At 40.3% G+C, this 25,873-nt stretch overlaps 1 protein-coding gene across 1 annotated transcript in view; it reads right to left on the bottom strand.

The window, feature by feature from the left end:
• Positions 1 to 25,873, bottom strand: part of LOC133226223 (netrin receptor DCC-like) — a gene marked incomplete at its 3' end in the record, with an annotated part of 93,808 nt that overhangs the window by 48,152 nt on the left and 19,783 nt on the right. The window contains exons 2-3 of the mRNA XM_061379471.1: positions 25,699 to 25,849; positions 24,992 to 25,128 (exon numbers count right to left, since the gene is read on the bottom strand). Coding sequence (XP_061235455.1) covers positions 24,992 to 25,128; positions 25,699 to 25,849 — 288 coding nt within the window. The remainder of the gene's footprint in view (positions 1 to 24,991; positions 25,129 to 25,698; positions 25,850 to 25,873) is intronic.

Below are 25,873 nucleotides of genomic sequence, written 5' to 3'. Positions count from 1 at the left end.
GTTTATACTGATTCACCTCATGGCTTCTGATGTCCAAAAAATGAGACCTGCAGTGGGGTTTCCATTGGGGCAGAAGCCATAAAACCACCATTGGTGGAAAATTCTTTGTTGTTCGGAGAAGAAGAGAACTTGGAGGGATTTTTTTTAAGCTTTTGACTGCTTTTTATCATTCTCCAGGTAGCAAGAAATAAACTCCTGGACATTGCTTATTAGACTAGTACATTATCTGCTTCTCTGCAGATGTTATTATTATGAGTGTGCCCTAAGGAGTGTGACAAACGTGGGACACTCCGCATGGATTGTACAAAAACACAGTAGGTCCACTAAGTTAACGCTTTAATGTTAAAACCCAGGAATCTGATGTGACTTACATGGCTGGAAGGCTAAAACCAATAAAAGGAATGCCTTAAGATATTTTTTAAACAAAGTCCAAGCAATAATGTTATTTCAATTCATCCGAAAGTTGAAGGAAAACCTTCCTACTCAAGGGAAAGCTGTTGCAGCAGGGTCAGGAAAGCTGGGCTCTGGCAACACTGCCCAAAGCCCATGTTTTTTTTTCCTGTCTTCTAGGTGCTCAGTCTGACTGACAAGCCATTTCAACTGCATCTAGTTTTCACATATCTACCCACATCTGCAGTCCTGCGTCCAGTTCTGGGGGCAACAACACCAGAGGGATGTGGAGTTGTGGGAGCTAAGGCAGAGGAGGCCACGGAGATGCTGCAAGGGCTGGAGCAGCTCTGCTCTGGAGCCAGGCTGAGAGAGCTGGGCTGGGGCAGCCTGGAGAAGAGAAGGCTCCTGAAGGGGAGACCTTAGAGCAGCTCCAGTGCCTAAAGGGGCTGTAGGAAACCTGGAGAGGGGCTTGGGACAAGGGCCTGGAGGGACAGGCCAAGGGGAATGGCTTGAACCTGCCCGAGGGGAGACTGAGCTGAGCTCTTAGGCAGAAGCTCTTCCCTGTGAGGGTGCTGAGGCGCTGGCACAGGGTGCCCAGAGAAGCTGTGGCTGCCCCATCCCTGGCAGTGTTCAAGGCCAGGTTGGACACAGGGGCTTGGAGCAAGCTGCTCTAGTGGAAGGTGTCCCTGCCCGTGGCAGGGGTTGGAGCTGGATGAGATTTCAGGTCCCTTCCAACACAAACAGTTCCATGACTCTGTGATTCTATGATATAGAGTATAGTAGGCTATTGCTCTCAGGTACTGATTCTAGTCTCTACTATCACAATAACAGTAAGATTGCACATAATGAATCTTCAATGGAGTTTTTCAAAAGTCGTCAGTGGAACAGTATTGTTTCTTTTCTACCTACTATGAAGAACATTCTCAGAATCCAAAGCAAGTCCTACATAATCCCAGCTACACATACCCTGCAACCAGCTCCCACTAACATCAGAGAAGCTTTTTGTAGAGTGAACGTTTTAGAAACCAGACTTCAAAAATTAGTCAACTGCTTAAACCACACAAACAAGGAGCCTCTTTTAGCCTCCTGCTTTCCAGTGAATCAGTGGACAGATCACATACACATCCTCTTACCTTTTGCTGAGTCCCTGGTGGTTTCTCATCTTACAACGTCTTTTAAATAAACAACTTACTCAATAGGACTAGCTTTAGTTACTGCAATTTGGGATGGAGCAAACAAAAACAAACCGAGTGTTGGTTGTTGCACTGCTAGAAAATACAGCACAGGAGGCAGTGAAAAACGACCAGTCACTTATTTTCTCCCAGCTGATACATATCTTATTTATTCTTTCTCGTAGTGTGTGAATGCTGTGCCATGCCCTATTTTGTCTTCTGCTTCAATTAAAATGTAAATTTCTGCAGCCCATCTCTGTAATTCCAAACTGCTCCAGGCAGGGAAATTTAAAGTGCTTTTAATAAAACCAACTAGAGATACTGCAGTAAGATTCTCTTCTGAACATTTGAAATCTGTATTTTTAAAAGTATTTTGTGTAAAATTCAGTTATACCATTCCTCTGAACTTTCTCCTTAAAGCAGGATCTGGAAAGACTATGAATGTCCAATAACTAACAGGCAGCATCCCAGCTGGCTCCATGCACACAAATACTTTCCTACCCAAACACATACACGACCTTCTACACCAACTACTATTTATATTAATTGCTGTTTATTTTACTTTTAGAAGACACAATATAATAGTCTTTGGTTTGTGTGCTTGAGCTTGGCATCTTCAAAATTCTCAAAGCCTTTTCACCAACTGAGATCTACAACTAATCTTTAGCAAATTAAGTTTTCAGTTAAGAATCCACAAACCTGCTTTGACAAGAAGCTCTGCTGGGTATTGCCTAATTTTATTTTTCTCAACTTCTGTAAATTCTATAATGTTTGGAAGTTCAGATGTGTCCTGCTGAGTTCGTGTACTTCTTAGAAGTCACTCTCAGATTTATAATATTTGAAGTGCTCTTAAGGGTTTATTTCTGACAGTGCGTTGTTAATTATCCACCTACCACCAACGCACCCAGCAATCACAAGTCAGAATAAACCCTCACCTGTCATACAGCCAGGGAAAACCACTGCACCAACAAACTCAGCCTAACTCCCTCCATGACATGGAGATGATGTCATGTTTATAAAAGTGGTTTTCAAGAAAACAGAGGAGATTCTGAAGTCCCATACATGAAAAACCTAGAGGATTTAGTGCCAAGCAGAGAAATAAACATCAAGTCACCCATAGATATCAATTTGTCCTGGGCAAAATCCTACAAGAGAAGCACCAAAATACTAAGCCTAACCACTATGGAGACCTACAGCATATGACAATGTGTTACACACATTAACAGAGTCACACTTCAAAGCGCAGAAGAGCCTACGGAAATACAATACTGTTCATCACTTCCCAGAATATCTGGAAAATTAGTGTTTCATTCTAACTCCCTTTCTAATTCAGATTTACATGAAGAATGAGAGATGGTTCGGATCCTGCTGTGTTGTGCTTGTTTGATATAGAAATTGGTACTTGCAGATCTCATTCTGTATTTTGTTTCACCTCTGAACTTTTTGATGTCAGTTCATTTTTCAGCAGATTTTACCCTGGCAAATACTGAAAAGGGTAAAAAGCCCCAAACCAAGCCCCAATAGCTAATGTGAGCTGCCAATGTGAGAACCTGATTTCCAGCTGGGATGCTCTAAAATGGCTCACAAGAGGACAAAGGGTTTGTAATTGAAGTGATGCTGTCACTCTCCACCTCTCTCTGTCAGGTACATGGAGCTTCCCTGGTATCTTCCCCACCAAGCCTGCAAAGTGCTTTTAGTTTCAAATCCAGAAGCTATCTTCATCTTTATTTTTTAGTCAATAGAATGACAAACTGATAACTGATAGTAGTGAGGTTTAAAAATTAAGGAAATTCAAGAAAGTGGCACTTAAGTGCTTGAAATCTCTCCTTGATTGGTCTCAGACCGAAATGGGAATCTGACAAGTGAGAATTCACGTTCAAGTTCATACTTTTTTCTTTATTTGCAAAAAATCTTAACAGTCAAGATAGATTTTTGAACCTGAGCACTGGAAAAAACAGGGTCTTTGTTCAGAGGTGAAGTGTTTAGATTAACAAACTGCCTCTTTTTTAACTTCTTCTAAACTTCTTCCTTATGTCACTGTTTGACCTCTCTGTTATAAAGGATGACTGATCTTGTCACTTTTCAAAACATTTGATTCAAGATTCAGTAAGGTTTTAGGTGTTGCTACATTCAAACATACAGGTATGAAAGAGACTTGCTTAACTCAAATTAATAGGAATATTACTACAGAATATCTTAAACAGATGTGCACTGTAGCAGGCCAGTCTGTTAATGTGCACATCCACATGTATTTTGCTGATATTTCAGATTGTCCATAAACCTGCCTGGATATGATCAATATATTAAATACCTGAAACCATTAATTCTGCATCTAAATCAGATGTAAAGGAAGGCCAGGTGCAGCTCCTTCTGTTTCTCTGAACACTTGTATGTGAAGAAAGGTATCACATTCTTCATCCTTAGGAATGCCTTGTACTTTATGGGATTAAAACCTCAAAAACTCTAGGCAGGTCAAGAGGGGAAAAAAAGGAAGGAAAAAATAAAAGAAGATCAACCACAGCCCTCACTTGTCTCCCAGGAACTGAACTTTGGTCTTTTTTTTGTCTGACCCCAATTCAAGTATCTGAAAGAGAACTTAAAACCTACCATTTCAAAGACACCTTGATTCCAGGAACTTGGTAATTTATATTCCCCATCAGTAGTTCAGCCAGCCCACAGAGAACTGGATACCCTTGTTTGACCAGCGTAAATATAAGAAAACCTTTACCTCCTTCTCAGGGGACTTCAATAGCTTTTTCAGGGGTGCACAGTACAAATCCCTTCTCTCAGATTCCTGGGACACCACAGTGCTCCACAGGACACCCTAACATAAATGCCACCCCCAAGCATCTTCCTGGCAACCTCCAGGGATGCCTCGGGGAAAAGAGTATTTTTGGTACATGCTCTAGGAAATCTGCTGCAATATTTAGGCCTCTTCTCTACACAAAGTGTGAGCAAGACAGAGAGCTATTTCAGAACTTGAATTAAACAATAACACTTAGGCATTAGCATGTGATTTATTGTGTATTTTAAGTTGCCATCTACCTAGATTGTTGACTTGCAGAGGAAGTTTCTTTCAGCTATAATCCATTTTGGTCTGGATATGTGGTTTATATAGAGGCGTGTATATAGAGGCAGCATGACACAAGTTTATTTCGATTAATATAATAGTACTCAAATTGCTGCCCTGGGCAGGGGGTTGACTTGCACAGGAAGGGGACACATTATGGTGTCAGCAGGCGAATAAGAGTCAATGCAGTGAGCATAATTTGGGGGAAAATCCTGCTGCCGAATAACTGGTGGTAATTGTATATTTAAACACAGGCACCAAGCATCATCTGTAATATCCAAAATTATTTAGAATATGGGGCAAATATCACGTGGGACCTTTGGGAAACATGTGCTGACCTGAAGCAGAAGCTGGCAGGCAGGTACGGGAAGTCTCTGCTTACTGCAACACAGCACAAAGGACCCTTCCAATTTTGTTTATGGAATTTTTGCTAATAAAATAAAAAGACTGATGATCCCATGCACTCATTCCAACAATTTCACATGCTGCAGAGTTCCATATTAAAAAAGGTCACCTGTTATTTACAATCCAGAAAAAAACCTATTGCAAGATACTGGAAGATGAACATGGTACATATTAAACTTATTTTGGCCAAGTTGCTAATTGGGATTTTGTTTTCAGGAGGTGCTTATTGAAGCAAAAATTGACACATCAGAAAGTTTTCTTATTTTCTTCCTTTCTCTCTAGATGTCTGTGAACTAGAGTGTGTTTTTCTTATTGTTTTATCATATTCAACAGCAGCAATAAATAAAAACCAAAGCACTGTAAAAGCAGTGATAACACAGAACTAACCAAACCAGCACCATCACACTGGTGTGTCAAGAAGCATACTGTTACACATGCTATACATCTTTACTGTTAAAGAATTAATGAATTTTCTATTGCAGAAAGTAAACTTTCCTTTCCAAGGTGTGAACACTGGAGAAAAAGATCTGCAAATCACTCAGCTCTGTTGGGTGCAAATGGTTCAAAAAGGAAAAAAAACTCTCTTAAAATTATTTTTTTTTTTTATCTTTATTTTTGCACAAGTATTTTTTCAGGTCTAAGAAAACCACAAACAGTTAATATGACCTTATGGTTTTTTTTAAAAAGTCATAATTTCTATTTGTAAAGGTTAAGGACTTCCTAATTAGACTTAATTTTTTATAAAAGGCTGAAAATCTTGAACCAAAGATGAAGCATTAAAAACAATAAGTGGTTTTTGTATGAACTTTTCAAGTATTGTTTTTGGCACCCAGATACTATAAAGTTTTTTATTTATATGATCAGATAGCATGAAAATTGCTTGTATGAACAGCAAAAGGGTAGAGTGTTGCTCTACGAGGGAAAACCTGCAGTACTTCTGTTTACTATATCCACTATGCCAAGGATAGGAATATTAAATCTAAATAAGAAGCTAAAATACCCCTTCACCGTGGCAATCTCTATGCTTGCTTCTCCAGACATGATCTACAAACAACACTTGCATCCCCAAATATGATCCAGTTTAGTACAGGCAGTGCTCAGATATCCACAGGCAAGGTGCAATTACCCTTTTCTTTCCCTGAAGTGAAAGGAAGTGGGAAGAGATCTAAATCCTTCACTTCCCCATCAGCACTCTGAAGACAGGAGACACTTCACCATTCTTAAAGCCTGGAAGAATAAGATGGAGGGATGTCCCTTCTCCTCAACCTCAACATTCTCCTCAACCTCAACATTGAAGACTTGTTCCCATTTACTAGTCAATCAACACCATTGACTCAAGAAAAGCAGTCCTGTGAAATATTGTACAGTTGCATGAGTGGTGTACCAGGACAAGCAAAGTGTGAGCCTCAGTGTTTAGCACTGCCCTGCTTGCTAATCCTTCTCTCCTCAGCTGAACCATTCCTCCTCAGTTTCATTTTGTTTTGAATGCTGATGAAGTAAAATTAACAGTCTGCTGCCCCGCATAAAGAAAGATATACAGCCAAAGAGACATTCAACATTGGATTCAATGATGCATTTGAAGATAACATGACACAACAAAGACACAAAGCAGACTTAACTACAAATGCTGAATAAATATCATTTCAGCTTTTAAAAAGAACTTACCAGAGCCAAAGGCAAATGCAAAGAGGATGCTGTGTGAAAAGGGATGGGAAAACAGAAAAGCAGGAAAAGGGAAAAGAGACTATGTGAGATTGTTGTTTCCTCTGAAAAAGAGCTTTTTTCCAAGAACCCCTTGAAGATGCTCTTACTACTCACACATATAAGCTACTTAGTTTTTATCCCCCTCTTTTGAAGATAAAGATTCAAAACTTGTAGTTCTGTCACAAACAAGGCTCCTACTGATCTCAGTGAATATTTTGGTTGTAAACATCCTTATGTGAAACCATAAGGATGAGGAGTGATCTCTCTGGGATCCTTTGAGTATTTTCTGTTTTCAGGAGTAAGACAAACCATGCCTCTACAAGGTTTCACTTGCAGTGGCTAGATGCTCACTGGGAGGCAGAGGAACCTGGACAGCCCCTGTACTAACCTGTCTGTGGATCCAGTGACGCTGAGCCCATGGTACTTTAGCAATTCCCTATGGATATCTGGAGAGCAGCAAAACTGTGACACCATGTAAAGCAACCCATCACCTGGGGTGTATAGGATCTTACATAGAGAACTCAGAACATGCAATAATAGGTATATAAAATATCTAAACTGGCTCTGCTAAAAATGTAATAAAGTTTTTTCAGTAGAAGTTATTAAAGAAATAAAGAAAATTAATCTCTGGGATGAAAAATACTCCCCCCAAAATACCACTGGCAGAGACGACAAAAACTAGTGACGTATCACTGTCTACATTTAGAAGTAGCAACGTATTAGTGTACCAGTCTATATGGTTTACATAAACATGCTAACAGGATGCTTTATTTTACAGAGATGACTTGCATTTGTATATGGTGCTAACTAAATCTCTTCATGGGCAACAAGGCAACATCACAGGCTTCCACTGCTGTCCTAAGGCTGAGGAACAAACAACAGCAACAAAGCAGGGTCTGCCCCAAGTCCTTCAGAGGACCAGAACCCATGTGAGGAAAGGTGACAAAGGCAGGGCAGCTCCTACCTACTACTGAAAGCCTACAGTGTTTGAATGCAAGCCCATAGTGATATCCCATCACTACTAACCTGCAACAGATTGTAACTATTATGGCTTAGAGCCAAAGACAAAGGGTTAGGAAGCAGCCTGTTCTAATCTTACTCCCATATATTCTTCACTCCAACCATATCAAAACCTTAGAGCAGCCTTCCAATACCTAAAGGAATCACCAAGAAACCTGGAGAGGACCTTTGGACAAGACTTTAACCTGCCCAAGGGGAGACTGAGATGAGCTCTTAGGCAGAAGCTCTTCCCTGTGAGGGTGCTGAGGCGCTGGCACAGGGTGCCCAGAGAAGCCGTGGCTGCCCCATCCCTGGCAGTGTTCAAGGCCAGGTTGGACACAGGGGCTTGGAGCAACCTGCTTTAGTAGAAGGTGTCCCTGCCCATGGCAGGGGTTGGAACTGGGTGAGCTTTAAGGTCCCTTCCAAGCCAGACCAGTCTGGGATTCTATGATTTAATGATTTTTTTCTTTAGAAGACATTTTTAATGGTTACACTTTTAAGAAATTTCACTGAAGAAATGCGAAATCTCTTCATATTTGTCAGTTGATATGAAGAACTCTTTCATTGCAAACACAAAGGAAAATCAAAATACACATCTAGGGAAGCATTTGATGTACTCATAATCATAGAATTATAGAATATTTAGTGTTGGAAAGGACCTTAAGATCTTCAAGTTCCAACCCCCCTGCCATGGGCAGAGACACCTTGCTCTAAATCATATCACCCAAGGCCTCGTCCAGTCTGGCCTTGAATACTGCCAGGGATGAAGCATTCACAGCCTTCCTGGGCAACCCATTCCAGTGCCTCACCGCCCTAACAGGAAAGAATTTCCTTCTTATATCCAATCTAAACTACCCCTTTTTCAGTTTTAACCCATTACCCCTTGTCCTATCACTACAGCCCCTAATGAAGAGTCCACCCCCAGCATCCCTATAGGCCCCCTTCAGATACTGGAAGGCTGCTATGAGGTCTCCACGCAGCCTTCTCTTCTCCAGGCTGAACAACCCCAACTTTCTCAGCCGATCTTCATATGGGAGGTGCTCAAGCTCCCTGATCATCCTTGTGGTCTCCTCTGGACTTGTTCCAACAGTTCCATGTCCTTTTTAGGTTGAGGACACCAGAACTGCACACAATACTCCAAGTGAGGTCTCATGAGAGCAGAGCAGAGGGGCAGGATCACCTCCTTCGACCTGCTGGTCACACTCCTTTTAATGCAGCCCAGGATACGGTTGGCTTTCTGGGCTAATATCATACACACAGTCTGATATAAAGCACATTTAGTTTTCTAAGTATTTTTGTACATTCATTTCATTTGCAAAAATCTTGCCTTTACATTTTTCACAGGAAACTATTTATTTTTGTTTTTTTTTTTCTTTTAAGAAAAGAAAGCCCAAATTGTAGGGTTTTAAAATAAAAGCATCAATATTTAATAGATGTAATCATCTCAGCTGTCGTGATAACGTTGTACGAAAATATACCACAGGCAAGAATATCTCTGTTCCAGCTCCAGCTGCCAAATCCACTTATAAATATGAATTATCAGCTGAAACTGTATCGTTACTGAGGGATCATGGTCATTTTACGAGATTTTGAAAATTGAGGTCCAAAATGGAATGAAAGTATTTACCTGTAAATAGTATATCTCCCATACAAGAAAGTGCATGCTTACATTTCTTGTGCTATCTTCAAGATGATGTGAAGCTCCTCTGTCCCTAGCTCAGATGTACCCACAACCCTATGATGTCCACCTTTGGCACTGATTTTATGCCACAGATCAATACTAGATACATACAAACAAATACTTCTCTTTTTCATTGGCACCTACAGGACCAAAGGGAAACTCTGATCTTACCTGGAAAACAGAATTCAGCATTCAATCCGTGCACTTAATGCTCACACTAGAAAATGCTTCTATTTATCCACAGAAATACTAGAGAAGAACATAAGCAAAGACAAGTAGTTCCCATTACGCATTAGCTGGTGGCCTCCAGAGCAAGAACTGCTTAAGTGTGTGAATTATCCAAGTGTGCTGTGTATTTTTTTAAGACAGGAAGCCCAAACCACTGCAGTGTACTGCAGGCACTGTGGCACAGCATCTGCTGAAGGAAATGTTACTCCAGAAAGCAAAACATGGCATGAAACAGTTTAGTTTTAACCTTTTATCTGACAGGGTCATTTTTCTTTTTACTCCTTTTCTACTGACACTATTAATGGGAAATCAGAAGTTAAAAAAAAAAAAGAAACCTGCTTTGTGATAAACAAGCTACTTTTACAACAGAGGAGGAGGAAAGATAGTGAGGAAATCATTAAAATCTTTAGTGTTTACTGAAAAGTGACTGTAGAAGCTCTTTCTAGCCCACGGATCTTGTCAGTGACTTCCAGCACTGCTGGCCTCAAAATGTCATCTTCTGGTGGTTTCCATGACCCTGCTTTCACCCAGTTACCCCTATCTTTACAACTATTCTTTTAATGCATCTTTCAGACGCTGCTCCTGGCTTTCCCATGACACACGAGTTTGGCCTCAACAGTGGACCAGCAGTATTTGTCTAAAGCTTCACATCAGGGAAGCACCGCAGCCTCCAGCTCCAGGCTGCGGCTCAAAGATCACATCTTACTGAACCTCAGTTACTGTCTGCAAAAGAAACCATCCAAGTAATTTTATCACTTTATCAATGGAGAATAGTTATTATGGAATCCATACTCACAAAACAAACAGCATCTTGCACTTCCCAAATGACATCAGTTTTTACACGGGGAAACGGCAGGGAGCAGTGGCTTGTTCAAGATCTCATAGAATCACAGAATACCAGCACGGAAGGGACCTCAAGATGTGGTGACATTGGCAAAATTCATGAAGGTAAACTTATCCCATCACCCAGATCACTGATGAAGACACTGAACAGTGCCTGGCTCCAGAAATTATCTGTATACTGAGGCACTGAAGAGTGATTTTCAGAAGGGTGTTTTCGCTAGTTATAAAGCACAGTGATGGCCTGGATGAAGTTGACTACATACAGCTGCTGGCTTTACAAACTTTTGCATTTGCCCGCAATAAATAATGGGCTTTCTTCTGAAGGACCACTCCTGTCATCCCTGGAGTTCAACAAGTCCCTTCAGACCAGATGACATGTGAGGTGTCTAGGAGGAACCTGCCTAGTCTGGCAGTTACTTCCATACCCTTTCCTACCCAACAGGATGACCTTTTTCTTTCTAACAACCTGATTTAATGAAAAAAATTACTTCAATTTTTCGTTACAGGGAACTGGTTTCTGTTATCTTCAAAAAACCAAAATTTTAGTTCATAATAGCCATTTTCTAGTCAATCCATACAAATCAGTCAGGAGAGGAACAGCACAATGAAAGCTAAAAGACTAAAGATTTTGAAGAGGTCACAGAAGAAAACTTCATATTAAAGTCTATTTACTAGATAAAGTCCATGTGTTACTACATATAGATGGCTAAAGAAACCCTCCATCCTGCAAATTAATGTGAGTTAGATTTAGACAAACGATTCATTGGTAGGAACATAAAAACAAACAAAAAAAGAACTAAAAAAAAGAAAAAGAAAGGAAAAAGAAAGGAAAAACGGCGAAACAGGTGAACTACTGGACCAAAAAAGCTATTGAAAAATATAAAAATATAAAAAAAAATTAAAAAAGAATACAGTGCTCAACAGCACTTGACTATTTTCTATAAGGGGATTCTAAAACATGCCTTATTCTAAGGATGAAAAGCATCTGCACCACGAATGAATACAATATTTAAAGATAGTAGAGGGAAAAATAGATACATTTGCCACAGATCCCATGCTAATTCAATGAATTTACAGCCTCTGAGACTTCTCTGTTCGGAACAAAACATATTAGCTGAAATTAATACAATTTTATTATGCACCTATAAATAAATGATTAATTTCCAGGCTTCAAACAGATCCTGTTTTGTAGAGTCCTACATTTCAAGCAGCTCAACACAGTAGAAGTCCAGCTCATATTTTTGTACAATAAGCAATATATAAAAGGCGCTTTCAAAAGTTAAACATAAAGAAGTGAAAATTACCTTAACAAGAAAAAAGCCTAGCTCACAGTGCTTGTAAGGCTGTGCTAACTTCTCTGTGCTAACTGCTAGCTGCAGTCTGGTAAACAGGACTGCAGACATACAATTTACCAAGCTAAATTTGGTGGAAAAAGTAATAGAAATGCACATTATTGGACTGATTTATTTTGAAGACATTATTTTCAAAGGAAAATTGAATTCATGGGAAAAATAGCAATGTGCTAACCTTCACCATAGCTTCCACCTCCATAATGATGGCACTGAGGTGGGAGCCTGAGAAGTACCCTGCACACCGAGATGAGACATAGCTCCATCCTGGACACCACCCAGAAGACTGCTCTTGCGTTCCAAAAGTGCTGTGGGGTTTTTCTCATTTCAGTGGGTTCCCTTCTGTACATCCTCAAGCCTCCCCCTCCTTCTTTTAACCCTCCCTTCAGAAGTCCAATATTACCACAGAATTGTATTAGAATATTTTTGGTTGGAAGGGACCTTAAGTCTCATCCAGTTCCAACCCCCTGCCATGGGCAGGGACCCCTTCCACTAGAGCAGCTTGCTCCAAGCCCCTGTGTCCAACCTGGCCTTGAACACTGCCAGGGATGGGGCAGCCACAGCTTCTCTGGGCACCCTGTGCCAGCACCTCAGCACCCTCACAGGGAAGAGCTTCTGCCTAAGAGCTCAGCTCAGTCTCCCCTCTGGCAGGTTCAAGCCATTCCCCTTGCCCTGTCCCCACAGGCCCTTGTCCCAAGCCCCTCTCCAGCTTTCCTGCAGCCCCTTTAGGCACTGGAGCTGCTCTAAGGTCTCCCCTTCAGGAGCCTTCTCTTCTCCAGGTTGAACCAGCCCAGCTCTCTCAGCCTGGCTCCAGAGCAGAGTTGCTCCAGCACACACATTTCCTCTAATTTGATCTTTCCTGCTTTCAGAGAGGTAGCTGAAATAAGTATTTGCTTGACGCATGGACAGGGGTGTCATTGATGGATAGAGCAGGATGGCTCTACCCAGGAAGGGCATGAGTATAGGTCAGAACCAGAAAGAAAAGCTGCATTTTCTGTTTTGTTTTGCTGCACTTTTCTGTGCATGGCTGACTACCAGCATCAGAGGGAAACAGCTTAGAAATTGCAGTGAGAGTTGCTCCCAATCTCAACTCTCTTCTTCTCCAAAATTGCATGGAAATAAAGACAGTGGTTTGAACTAAATATTCCTATTATCTTTCCTCTTCTCGTGTTCTGGCTGTTTACAAGAAGTCCTAGAAAAAAAAAGTTATGTAGATAGACTTTCATCACAGCAATGATGTCCTAGTCCTTTTACCCTAGTGTGAAACCAGTTTGAATCCCAGCACTACACATCTCAGCAGTCTACCCTAATTCCATTCTGGTTTTGCAAAACTCACAGAGAACGAAAACATGCAAGATTATTTACTCATTTATTTCATCAAGGCTTTCTTCTCAGTCTGGTTTTGTGGACGCTAGAAGTGAAGTTTTACTTCCAGCTCATTCTGATCCAGAGCTCAGGTTCAAACTGCTCAAAAGAGGAGCTTCTGCACAGCTTTACCTTCAACTCTTGGGTATCATCTGGGACAAGATACTGAACTCAACCACTTCTTAAACATAAAGAGCTCCAGCATTCTTAAGTATCATTATAACTCCATTTCACAAACCTCAGAGTTAATTTGGGATATATTATGTTCCCAATAAAAACTATTCTAGCTCATGATTTCTTCTCTTCTGTATAAAAAGGTGGTTAAAAACACTCATGTCTGTGTCTAATTGGCCTACAGCTATGCTTTAATTAGGTAAGTCGTGACGAAATGTTCCTAACAAACCCCATGCTGTGCATATTCAATACACCTCCAAGGTTTAAAAGGGATCAAAAAACCCCCAGATGTCAGCTATACAAGTCCTTCAAAACTAAAGTCAAAGTTACTTAAAGTATGTCAGAAATGCTGCATGTTTTAAAATCTGGCTTTGACTGAATGTGCCAGCTCTTCCCACCTGATGGGTAGTGCTGGTTTCAGATACCTGCACCTGCTGTATGGCTGAGAATAAAGCATGCTTTGATCAGGGATGTAGCTTCATCAGATCAGACTGATCAGGTTGGTAGCTTCAGCATCACTCAGTTGCTGAGGCTAATATTCAGTGAAGTTGGTATTTGACTGGAATTTTAAATGGCTTTGTGTGTATATAAATAATGCTATCGCCATGCACTGTCTGACTGCACCCATTCTCCACTGGGGAACATCGCCACATCAGGAGCTTTTCTGAAGTCCAGAACCATATTACAGCCAGACACTGCACTAAGATATGGAATTATAAGCAGAACAAAAGTAATTTTCTGTTAACTCTGTAACTATATATCTAAATATACTTATGAAAAACAACCTCTACTTGTGTTGAACATTTCCCCTGGGCAGCAGGAAAAAAAAAGAAATCCTGTTATTTCAAAAGCTGCAATTATTTAGCAGTCATAGTAGATTCAGTGCCAGATTGTTTACGCAGTTCCTATGAACAATGATGCAGACAGTGTCTAAATTGAGTTCACTCTTTCCCCCGGCATAGTGAACTGTTTGTCTAAGCTAGTAAATGTACATATTAACCCAGCCACCTCATAGGAAGCCTGTTCTATACTCTGCTCAATATTTTCTTGTTAAACTAATCGGAACCATTTGCTCAAAAGACTTTTGAGAGCTTCTCCCTCACAACTGGAATATACACATTTCACATGCTGAATTTGAGTAGTCTCAAAGTCCCAAGTGGTTTTAACAGATAATCACTACTGTGAGCTGTAAACACTTTCCCAGCAAGCCACGAGCATACCACTGAAACCAACATAAAGCACTTTTAGGAATCTGAAGAATACTAGAAGCATGGAAAAGCCACTGGAATACTGCTGACATACATACATTATCAGTCACAGACATTTTTCAGTCTTGGAAACTCTCCTGCCTTCTTTTTTTAATAACTGAATTTTGGCAGCTGCATTAATTCATGTTAATCTTGTAGCTTAATGGGAACCACTCCATAACTGAGGGCAGTTCACCATTCATTTAATTAAGGACCTTTCATAACCAATAATCAAACCGATGGCCAATCATTCTTGTCACCAAACCAGAGCCAGAAGGCAAAGAACAAAAAAAGGTCTAATGAAAGCTGCATTTCATCATGTCTTATAAATAGAGCATTGGGATAGCAACACTGCATAAGCACAGTGATGCCAAGTTTCCTCTTTCTGTGACACTCTGCCCCAGTTCTGATTTTAAAGATGTGATATTTCAGAACAAGGCAATTTTTGCCTGATAAATGCTGGTGCAACCTGTTCTTAAAAACTACTTGCATGTGTCTGTAAACTCATAAAAGTTGTAACACACGGTCAAAAACCAGTAATTTATTTATTCTTTAGAGACATGAGCATGCAATGCAGTGAGATCTACATATCTTGACTGTGTTATGGAAGTACCTGGATGACTTGTTCTGCAGTACATTGCTGCAGAAAGTACTATGGAGAGCTCCATAACAGGCAGCAAACCACTCCAAGGGCAAATGAAACCACTTCTCTTGTTCCAATATATATTCATGCAGTTCTCAACTTACTGTACAAGAGATAGAAGACTACTCTCAGAAGTGAGCCAGCTGTAGGCTCCTCTCTCCGTGGGGACAAAGATACAAACTAGAAAATCAGAGCTGAGCAGCCAAGGGTCAGGTTAAGTACTGGGAGCCGCTTCTAGTTTTCTGCCTAAAACATTTAGTTGAAAAAAAAAAAACACCCAAATTTCTGTGAGTTTGTGTTTTTTCCAGTTTTGGTATTTTTTTATTTTTTTAACAAGCTGTTTAAAATGTATGCAGACATCTGTTGTTTTTATTTCTCAAACCTGGCCAGCAATATGGGGAAACTCTCATTTCATTTGCATCGTCTTTACTTGTCACTTTCAATTTTTGGGGGGAAATATGTAACATTATCTTCTAATTGGAAATAGCATGGGGCTAAACCATGCTAACATAGTAATTACAATACCATAGTATAAAAGATTCCTAGCAGTACTATTAGATGTTCGTAGAAGCAGCTGACTGCTATATGCAGATGCCATTGCTGAGGAACTGCACAGTGAAAGAAAAAATACCTCTGTTTCCCACTGTGCTTTGCCTTACCCTGTTTGATGATCGGAAGAGATTTATTTCACACTTTAATGTAAATACCAAAGTGATAAAGAAGCTGGATCATGTGGAGCTTCTCCTCACCCCACTCCCCCAAGTCCTTCTCCTCATGGCTGCTCCATCCAGTGTCCCCCAGCCTGTGCTTGTGCTGGGGAATGCCCTGACTCAGGAGCAGCAACTTGACCTTAAGCAGTTCTTTGCATCTCATTTAGCACTTATGCCCATAGGTGTGGCCCTAAAACCTAGAACCAAATAGAATATTTGATTTAGAGATGGTTGAAGCAGCTAGCTGGAGCAGCAAACTGTGCCACTGCCTGGGATGGAGAACACCTCTGTTGGTTAGAGACCAGTTGAGCAATCTGGACATCCATAAATCCATGGGTCTAGATGGGATGCACCCGCGGGTGCCCAGGGAGCTTTACCAAGTCTTGGGAAACGGGAGAGGTGCCTGAGGGCTGGAGGAAAGCAAATGTCACTCCTGTCTTCAAAAAGAGCAAGAAGGAGGACCCGGGTAACTATAGACCGGTTAGCCTCACCTCCATTCCTGGGAAAGTGATGGAACACCTTATCCTTGGTGCCATCTTAAGGCATATCAAGGATAAGAGGGTTATGAGGGGCAGTCAACATGGCTTCACCAAGGGGAAGTCATGCTTGACCAATCTCATAGCCTTTTATGAGAAAATAACACGGTGGATGGATGATGGCAGAGCGGTGGATGTGGTCTACCTTGACTTCAGCAAAGCGTTTGACACAGTCTCCCACAGCATCCTCGCAGCTAAATTGAGGAAGTGTTGTCTGCATGATCAGGTAGTGAGGTGGACTGTGAACTGGCTGAAGGAGAGACGCCAGAGAGTTGTAGTCTATGGGGCGGAGTCTAGTTGGAGGCCTGTATCTAGTGGAGTGCCTCAAGGGTCGGTACTGAGCCCGGTATTATTTAATATATACATCAGTGATTTAGATGAGGGAATTGAGTGTACTATCAGCAAGTTTGCTGATGACACTAAGCTGGGAGGGGTGGCTGACACGCCAGAAGGCTGTGCTGCCATCCAGAGGGACCTGGACAGGCTGGAGGGTTGGGTGGGGAATAACTTGATGAAATATAACAAAGGAAAGTGTAGAGTCCTGCATCTGGGCAGGAACAACCCCAGGTTCCAGTATAGATTGGGGAACGACCTGTTAGAGAGCAGTGTAGGGAAGAGGGACCTGGGCGTCCTAGTGGATGACAGGATGACCATGAGCCGACACTGTGCCCTAGTTGCCAAGAAGGCCAATGGCATCCCGGGGTGTATTAGAAGGGGGGTGGTTAGTAGGTCGAGAGAGGTCCTCCTTCCCCTCTACTCTGCCCTGGTGAGACCTCATCTGGAATATTGTGTCCAGTTCTGGGCCCCTCAGTTTAAGAAGGACAGGGACCTGCTGGAGAGAGTCCAGTGCAGGGCAACTAAGATGATTAAGGGAGTGGAGCATCTCCCTTATGAGGAAAGACTGAAGGAGCTGGGTCTCTATAGTTTGGAGAAGAGGAGATTGAGGGGTGACCTTATTAGTGTATATAAATATATAAAGGGGGAGTGTCATGAGGATTCAGCCAGGCTCTTCTCAGTGGCAAACAATGATAGGACAAGGGGTAATGGGTACAAACTGGAACACAAGAGGTTCCACTTAAACTTGAGAAGAAACTTCTTTTCAGTGAGGGTGACAGAACACTGGAACCGGCTGCCCAGGGAGGTTGTGGAGTCTCCTTCCCTGGAGACATTCAAGACCCGCCTGGACACGTTCCTGTGTAACCTTATCTGGGTGTTCCTGCTCCGGCAGGGGGATTGGACTAGATGATCTTTTGAGGTCCTTTCCAATCTCTAGCATACTGTGATACTGTTGTCCTATGCTGTATTCCAGAGTCACATTGTCAGGGCTACTTACAGTGTAACTCCTGTCATTGCCCTTGGTGGAAATCAACCTACAGTCACTGAGCACCCAGACACACCACTGTGCTCAGTGCTGCCAGCAACAGATAAGTTCCCTTCTCATGGAAAATAGCTTCTTTAATGAGCTATTTGGCAGAGTATCTCTGCAACTGGTGCAGGCTAATCCACAAAATAAAAAGTTTAAAAATTAAACCATTAATAGATCTTTTACAGTTGTACTTCCAACATTCATTCTGCTGTGGATTCAAAGGGATTTCTGCATTAACATTTTTCCATTAAACATAAACCTGTAGATCATACCCAGACACAGCAATTTTCCTATGATCAGCCAAGTGAGCATCTGTATCACAGAGCTTGTTAGGTATATTTATTTTTAATAGGATTGAATTTAAACACCATTATCAGAAAATGGCAACATTGGAGTTTCACTCAAGTGCTTTTTATAAGTGTCAGGTGCAGAATAAGTATTTGATACTCATGATGCATTGACAAGCATTACATTTCCAGATTAGTCTGAATTAGGTACTCAACTCCCATTCCATCCATGGCAATAAAAATTAGCTGACTGTCCTTCAATCTCGCACAATTACCAGGATGAGCTTCCCTGTACCTGCAAGTAGGCATTCACCTCATTATTCACAGACTCCATTAAAGGAAAATCACTCAGAACAAATTCTTCAAACTGCGTTAAAAGCAGAATCAGACAGTACTCGAAAAGGAAAAAAAAGCTTAAATACTCAAAGAACAGAATAGTGTTCACTGAAGTACAACTTCACTGCAAGTACTAGCCAGTATCAACAGCAGATTAAGCTGGTAGAAGCTTTGTGTAATTAGGTACAGAATAATACATGCGTATAATACTATATGCATATAACATATAACATGATATAATATGATACGATAATTATATTGTTATATAGAAGTATGTTTCTCCCCATAAAGGATTAAGTCAGGCCTGGAGCTCACACACAGAAATAAACATACGCATATATAAACGTATCTTCTGTTCATATAAAAACACAGGCATACAGAAGAGACCTTTAGTGTTCTATGTACCTACATACAATAAAACAATGTCAAATCTCGAATCAATCTACAAATATTCTGGTCCCAATGCTATACTCTGATGAGAAGCTCCACGGATTAATATAACACTGTTTAAAAGGGAAAAATAAATAATTTTATCAGCTTTAAATTTGCTGTAGTGTTGTTAACACTCGTGCCTACTCAAATATTTTGCCTGTCTGAAGGGCATTCAGTCTTGACGCAAATTTCTTGGCTCATTGAAGGTGCTGGATAAGCCAGTCATTCTGTTTGGACTGCTTGGCCTGCTTGGTTGAACTGCTTCATGTAGTTTAAGATATATCAAAAAAAAAAAAACCACCACCAACAAAAAGCATCAGAACATCAAGCATGTTCACACGTAAAATGAAAACTGCAAAAATTTCTGCAAAACTCTGCTGATTCCAATACTTGCACTGACTCAGCAGGACCGCAGACATGCCAGGCATTTAGCCATGCATGTGCTATCTCGGTCCGTATCTCTATCCTATTAATAAAATACTCTTCACACAGCAGTCTCAGCAAGGGCAGACCCTTTCCCTCCTCCACAGAATCATAATTTGGGTTGAAAAGGACTTTAAGATCATCTAGTTCCAGCCTCCTGTCACAGGCAGGGACACCTTCCACAGGACCGGGTTGCTCAAGGCCCTGTTCAACAGACCATCCTTCAGAACTGTTGCTGTCCTTATGTTTGTTTCCTCTTTAACTGCACCCCTCCAGAAAGCAAAAACAAACCCTTGAAAAGCGGTAAATAACCTTTTGAGATCAGTTAATGGGGCACCCCCATAATATTATTTTACTGTCACTGTTTGTGTTTAGCACGGTGCGACGGAAACACCCACTGTTAGCAGTGCAACGGTCAGTACCTGATTTTGAAAGGGAAATGTTTCAGCTTCAGTGGCATAAAATTAATTTTATACACCCTCTGAATGTATTTTTCCTGGATGGAAGATATACCTGGCTTCTGAGAAGTCATTGAACACTATCGATTAAGTAATATATTTTTAAAATTCTCTAAATAAAGGAGAGTGAAAACAAAAGACTTATTGATCCATCTATTTCAGAACCTTTACCTTAGAAAGCCTGGTTCCATTGCAGCAGTATTTCCAACAGAGCTTGTGTTGCCTGTTCCACATCAATACCCTGAAAAAGTCATCTCTTCCCAAAGGCTAAATTAAGTACTTGACTTTCATATTTTCAGGTGATGATAACATTATTTTTTTCTCATCTCAGTAAGAACTAGACCTCTCAACTCCATCAACCTTCTGGGAAAGGGTAAAAGGATGTCACATTGGATGCTTCTGTCTGATTGACTTGACAGAGGAGCTGGAGGGGTGGAAAACCTACATTACCATGTCACAAACTCAAAGCTATACTAGCAGGAAATATAGGGAATGGTATCAAAATGTCTATTTCCACAGAATTTTTCAGTATTGAAACTTATCAAGAAAAAGAATAGGTGACAGGCAGTCTTTGCTTTGGGGAGAGGTTGGGGCTTGTGTTCCCTTGTCTTATTTTTGCCTAAAGTAAATCATTGTGAGATTGAGCATATATTACTGTGCTGCTTTATCCTGCCAGTTCACATGTACATATATCCTGTTCCATAAAGAATCACAGAATACCAGGTTGGAAAGGACCTCAAGGATCATCTATCCAACCTTTCTAAGCAAAGCATGACCTAGACTATATGTCCCAGCACTCTCTCCAGCCAAACATTAAGTGTCCACTGCTTTCATTGGGAGACCACTTTCAAGTCCACCACTTTCATAGGGATATTATTCCATTGGCTGGTTGTTCTCATTGCAAAAGATTTCCCCTTGTGTCCAGTCTATAAACTCAGAGCAGAGGACAATGAAATAGTCTGTTTTGTGCTTGATTTCCTCAACAAGATCGCTAGACATGAACAAAATTAACCCACTCAACAACATGGGATAGCACAGAAACAGATCCTTAAGTTGCTCAAGTTTTCTTGGGTTCACCAACTGCTGCACTGTCCATCCACTGAAAATTTGCCTACTCCTCTACAGGTTTGTAACAGTGGATAATATTTTGTATTTTTGGGAATCGGTTTTCCAAATATACCACTCAGGTACATCACGGGGTTTAACATTAGCAATAGTCTGTAACTGTTTTTGCAAATATTTCAGGACCAATGCAGTTTTGAGACCAACTTAAGCAGCTCTCACAAAGAAAACGTTAACGGGCTTCTCATTTTTCTTGCTTTCCTTGCTGTGTCAAGCCATGTTACACTGATGTGGGTTTCCTTCTTAATACTACTTTCTACTTAAGTGATTCATACACAACAACAGGATCCATGCCTGCTTTATGCAGTACTTTCCATGACCTTGATCTCTGAATAACCATTTTGCTAAAGGAATTTATGCAGCAGAGCCAGAAGTAAAACTGATTTAACCAAGATGCGCAGTGCTTACAGTCAGTCACCCTTGTTGAAAACCCAGGTGAATTTATAAGCCACTTGTCTCATGTAGACTTAACTTTGATGTAGCTTTTCTTCCGCAATAGCAAACAAACCCAGTGCTAAAAACACTTCATATTAAGAATTTCTTAGTAAAAGGCATGTGCATAGTAAAAATGTTTCCGGATTGCAGTCAAGTTATTTGTAACTTATACATATGGATGTTCAGAAAAAGCAAGTTTTTCTCAGCAAAAACTGTCTTTCAAATCCAGGTGGGTTTTTTTTTGGCATTTGCTGCTACTTTCTTTTACTCTAGACAGTGACTTAAGAGTATCTAAAACTAGCATTCCTGACCCAACACCACTAGAGAATTGTTACCTTCTCTATTCCTCCTTAAGGGACACTTTATGGAAATAAAATAAGGAATATATCAGCTCAATCTTGATTAATTTAAAAATTGCTGCCTGATTCAGAGGTATTGATAGAATTATTTTCAATATGTGCATTATTATGAAAAGACTAGTCGACATAACTTTCAGACAATGCAGTGCTCTTCCCCTCCTGTATCCATAGAATATCCTTGACACAATTAAAAGACAATCCAAATACGAAGCACGAAGAAAAAAAAAAAGGAGGTATGACAGCATATCAGCAAATCTATCAGTTCAGTTATAACACATACAGAAACCTGGGGGTTTATAGAATTAGTTCTCTCCTAGATCTCTACCAGGACCTGAAATCCCAAGCCTTTTTCCCACTACCAAACAGGGCTGCAATCAGAGCGAGATTCTACCTCTAGGTACAGGATATAGAAATTCTTTTATTCTGGATCTTGTCACTTTCAGAACAATTTGGGTGTTGGGGCAGAGCTAAAATACATAATCAATCTTTCAGACTTGCTTAACACAACATGAAACAGAAAAGCTGTATAAAAAAAAAAAACAACCACAAACAAACAAACAACCCTCAGAGGGCAATAGGGAACAATCCCAAAATACAATTCTGAAAGCTAGAAAATATTTTAAAAACAACTGTAGTTGACACTGGTTAACACATTTAATCATCTTCAAACATTTATTTAAACACTAAGCTCTCTAAAGCTATCAAGCACGCAGATGGTTTATATAGTAACTGGGTTATCTGCACTGGACCCTTTCATTTTCATTGCATAGAGAGGTGTGGCAAAATATTGCTAAAAGTCCATGATACAAAATTGAAATTTAGCAAAATATATTATCTTTTCGTGCAAATTTATTCACCTCTTCCCATTTTAGACCTATGTCCAAGAGAGTAGGTTATTTTTAGCTCTTTAAAAACACTGTCAAGAACTCCATTGTGAAATGTTTTCTGATTCTTGTAAATATCCTCATTATTTAAAAGATCAAAAGCATCTTGCTACCATGTGATGTAGCTAACTTTGATCTGATATCATCTATTCAGACTTCAGAGAAGATAATTATTGGACTGTTAATTTTTCTTGCACTCTGATTGCAAATGTCTCATTTATTCCCCTTCACACTACAGACTATGCTAATATTAAAAAATATGGGTCTTGAACAAAATACTGATGGGCAATTTATGGTTTTTCTAAATAAACAAGCATATTAACTCTAAGGAAACACAGAAATATTTGCATTTTTGTCTAGCCAGGTAAGAAAAGAAAACTCTCAATCAATTATTCTGTTTATGAGATACAGTGATTACATGAGAAACTTCAGTGCTTTTGAGAGATTCCTACCAATAAGGATGAATTCAGAAAATAAACAGATTCTGAACAAGTTCAGAGTTCTGTCACATTACTCTGCAAAGAAAGTTATCAGGGGATCTCTGTCATCATCTCTCCAGTTTAGTCATGTAATATCCTTTGAATTCTGTGAGCATTTTCTGTTACTAATACAAACATTCACGAACATGGTGTTCATTTTTCAGTTAAGTCTGTCACAAATGAGTGATTTGCTCATGAAAATAAGAAATGTACATCAATATTGCGCCTAAGTTACAACATTCTTTTTTTTTCTTTTTTTTTCTTTTTTTGTTTTTTAATTCTGTATTTGTGAACTTCCTATGTGAACAGAAACTTTATCAAATAAACTTTTGCTCTACCAACAAGGGTGAATGCTACTGTGTTGGGCCAGGGCAATGCCGTTTTAGTTTTCCCTTGAGACTGCATAGAATCAGCAATTGTGAGTTCTTTCATCTTTGTGTTAGTCTAGTTTCATTCTTATCACTACCTTGGTATTCTGTCTTCTGGAGAGATTTTTATCACCTTAAACTCACCCTTATAGTTATGTCATTTTGCCATTGCATTCCTCTCAATGCGCATGAAAATTTATGTACCCTTAGTTTCTACATGACACAGAACAGAAGGCAAAATGAAGCAAAGTTAGATGCATTAGAGACTGACTGCAGACAGGAATAAATTTTTCAATAGGTACATGAACGTCTAAGATGCAAATCTCCTGTTAATTTTCACAGGAACTGCATGGTCAGACATGATCTATGTCATGATCCTCCTGCCACAGTTGTTCTCACCAGCAGACATTGCAGTCTCTTGCTGGGGAAAAATATTGGTGTTTCTACTTCTCAAGTAACAGTTAATCCCTGCTGCACACTAGATTTTGAGTCAACACATTCTGGTAAGGCAAATAAAGTGTACTGCCCAACAACTTACCTGCCTTTTCAATATTTGATTCCTTGTAATGAAAATGATTCCGTAGTTAATAAGCTTCCACAATTATAAAGTCACGTTTTTATTTTTATCCAGTAAAAGAATGTATCACATTAATGTACCTAAAGAAATAGAACTGAACCCTCCATCACCACTAATTACTATATTTTATTATGGCTTCATAAAAGGATATTGTTATACAAGCACTGAATATCCTATAATCCAAATTAAGGCTCTATTCACTAATGAAAGTATTTTTCACGCATAAGCTTTAAAGCCGGAATGCAAAATGAACAGCACATTGAAACACGTTATTGTTTGACTAAGTACTAACTATGCCGTTCTTCAGATCTTACTGAGTAACACTAATGTGCTCTGCTATTGTTCAGTGGTTTAAATAAAGCAAAAAGGAAAAAGGCAGCTATTAGATTTAAACAGATTTTGGATTTCATTAATATTTGTCATGAGGAAGGAGTGTGGAGGAAAGCAGGTTCTGTCAGAGGGTGCTTTCGTTAGATTTAACAGTGAGAATTCTGAAAACATCACTGCTGAGTGAGGACTTCCATACATGTATCCGAATTTTTTGTAAATTTGATGAGAAGATGCTAAATACACTGATTTTTCTTTTCTCACCATGTTGGCTGCTCATGACAAATAAGTAAAAACCCGAAAAGCTTTCAATCTGTTTTCCAACCCGCTGTGCTTAATGTCATGCACAACAGATACAACCATTTTAAGGCCAAAAATGTGGCTTCAGGAAAAAGAAATAAAAGGACCATGCGCATTAGGCAGTAGCAATTAGCATCTGAAAATGTAAGATGTTCAGCAGCAGAAAGACTATTGAGCATGGTGGAAGGTATTTAGAGATTCACAGGATGGCTTTCATAGGTGTGAATACCTGAGCAGACCAGGGGAGGGACTTGTACAGTTTGCAGTTATTTGGAGTTCTGAACATAAAGTCATTCCGGAAAACCACAGTTCATGTACTCACCCATCACTGACAGCTCTGCAGAGCCACTGCTGTTCTCATTTTTGTAGGTGACCACACATGTGTATGTTCCAGAATCATCTTCAGTCACATTCGATATGAGGAGGTTACTCCCAGCCAGCAAGGAATATTTTTTGGACCTGAAACATTGGTAACGTGTTCGCAGTGTGTTAAGGTGTTATCACAATGTAGAAAAATACACACAGTATATTACACCCTAAGTAATACTCGGCTACTATCTTTGCTGCTAACAGCTTTGCCCTTCAATTTTAACTAGCAGCCAGATCACAATTATGACCAAATTCCACACTTGGATTTGGTGCAGAGGTCATAGTATCAGCCATAGTATTAGACAGGGTCAGAACTGGCTCCCAAAGTTATCACAGAATCACAGAACAGTCTAGGTTGGAAAGAACCTTAAAGATTGTCCAGTTCTAAACCCCTGCCAAGGGCAGGGGCACATTCCACTAGAGCAGGTTGCTTCAAGCCCCATCCATCCTGGCCTTGAACACTGCCAGGGATGGGGCAGCCACAAGATGAGTTATAGCAGCAGGTTAAGAGACACATCCAGCCTCATTATTATTTAGGAGGAAAAATCTCATGGCCTCCAAGTCCACCCTACTGAATTTAAAACATCACTCAGTGGTTTGCCTTTAGTTTGCCCTAGGAATGTAGCATTAAGATATGTGATGCACAAAGGACTGAGCTACCTGATGGGGAGCACTTCATCTCCTCGCAGCCATGTAAAGGTGGGAGGCGGGTACCCAGAAACGCAGCACTCCAGAACAGCATCCTTCCCTTCCATTGCCACCACGTTAGACGGTCGCTGCAGGAAGAACTGCTGCCTGTGCAAACCTGGATCTACAAGAGGAAAGAGACAGTTGT

The sequence above is a fragment of the Neopsephotus bourkii genome, unplaced genomic scaffold (assembly GCF_033783945.1).
Source record: "Neopsephotus bourkii isolate Nb327-2 ecotype Australia unplaced genomic scaffold, CSIRO-AGI_Nbou_v1 NB_1773, whole genome shotgun sequence".
NCBI classification, from domain to species: Eukaryota; Metazoa; Chordata; class Aves; order Psittaciformes; family Psittacidae; genus Neopsephotus; species Neopsephotus bourkii.
The sequence above is the reverse complement of the archived record's forward strand: the minus strand, read 5'-3'. Positions and strand labels throughout refer to the sequence as shown.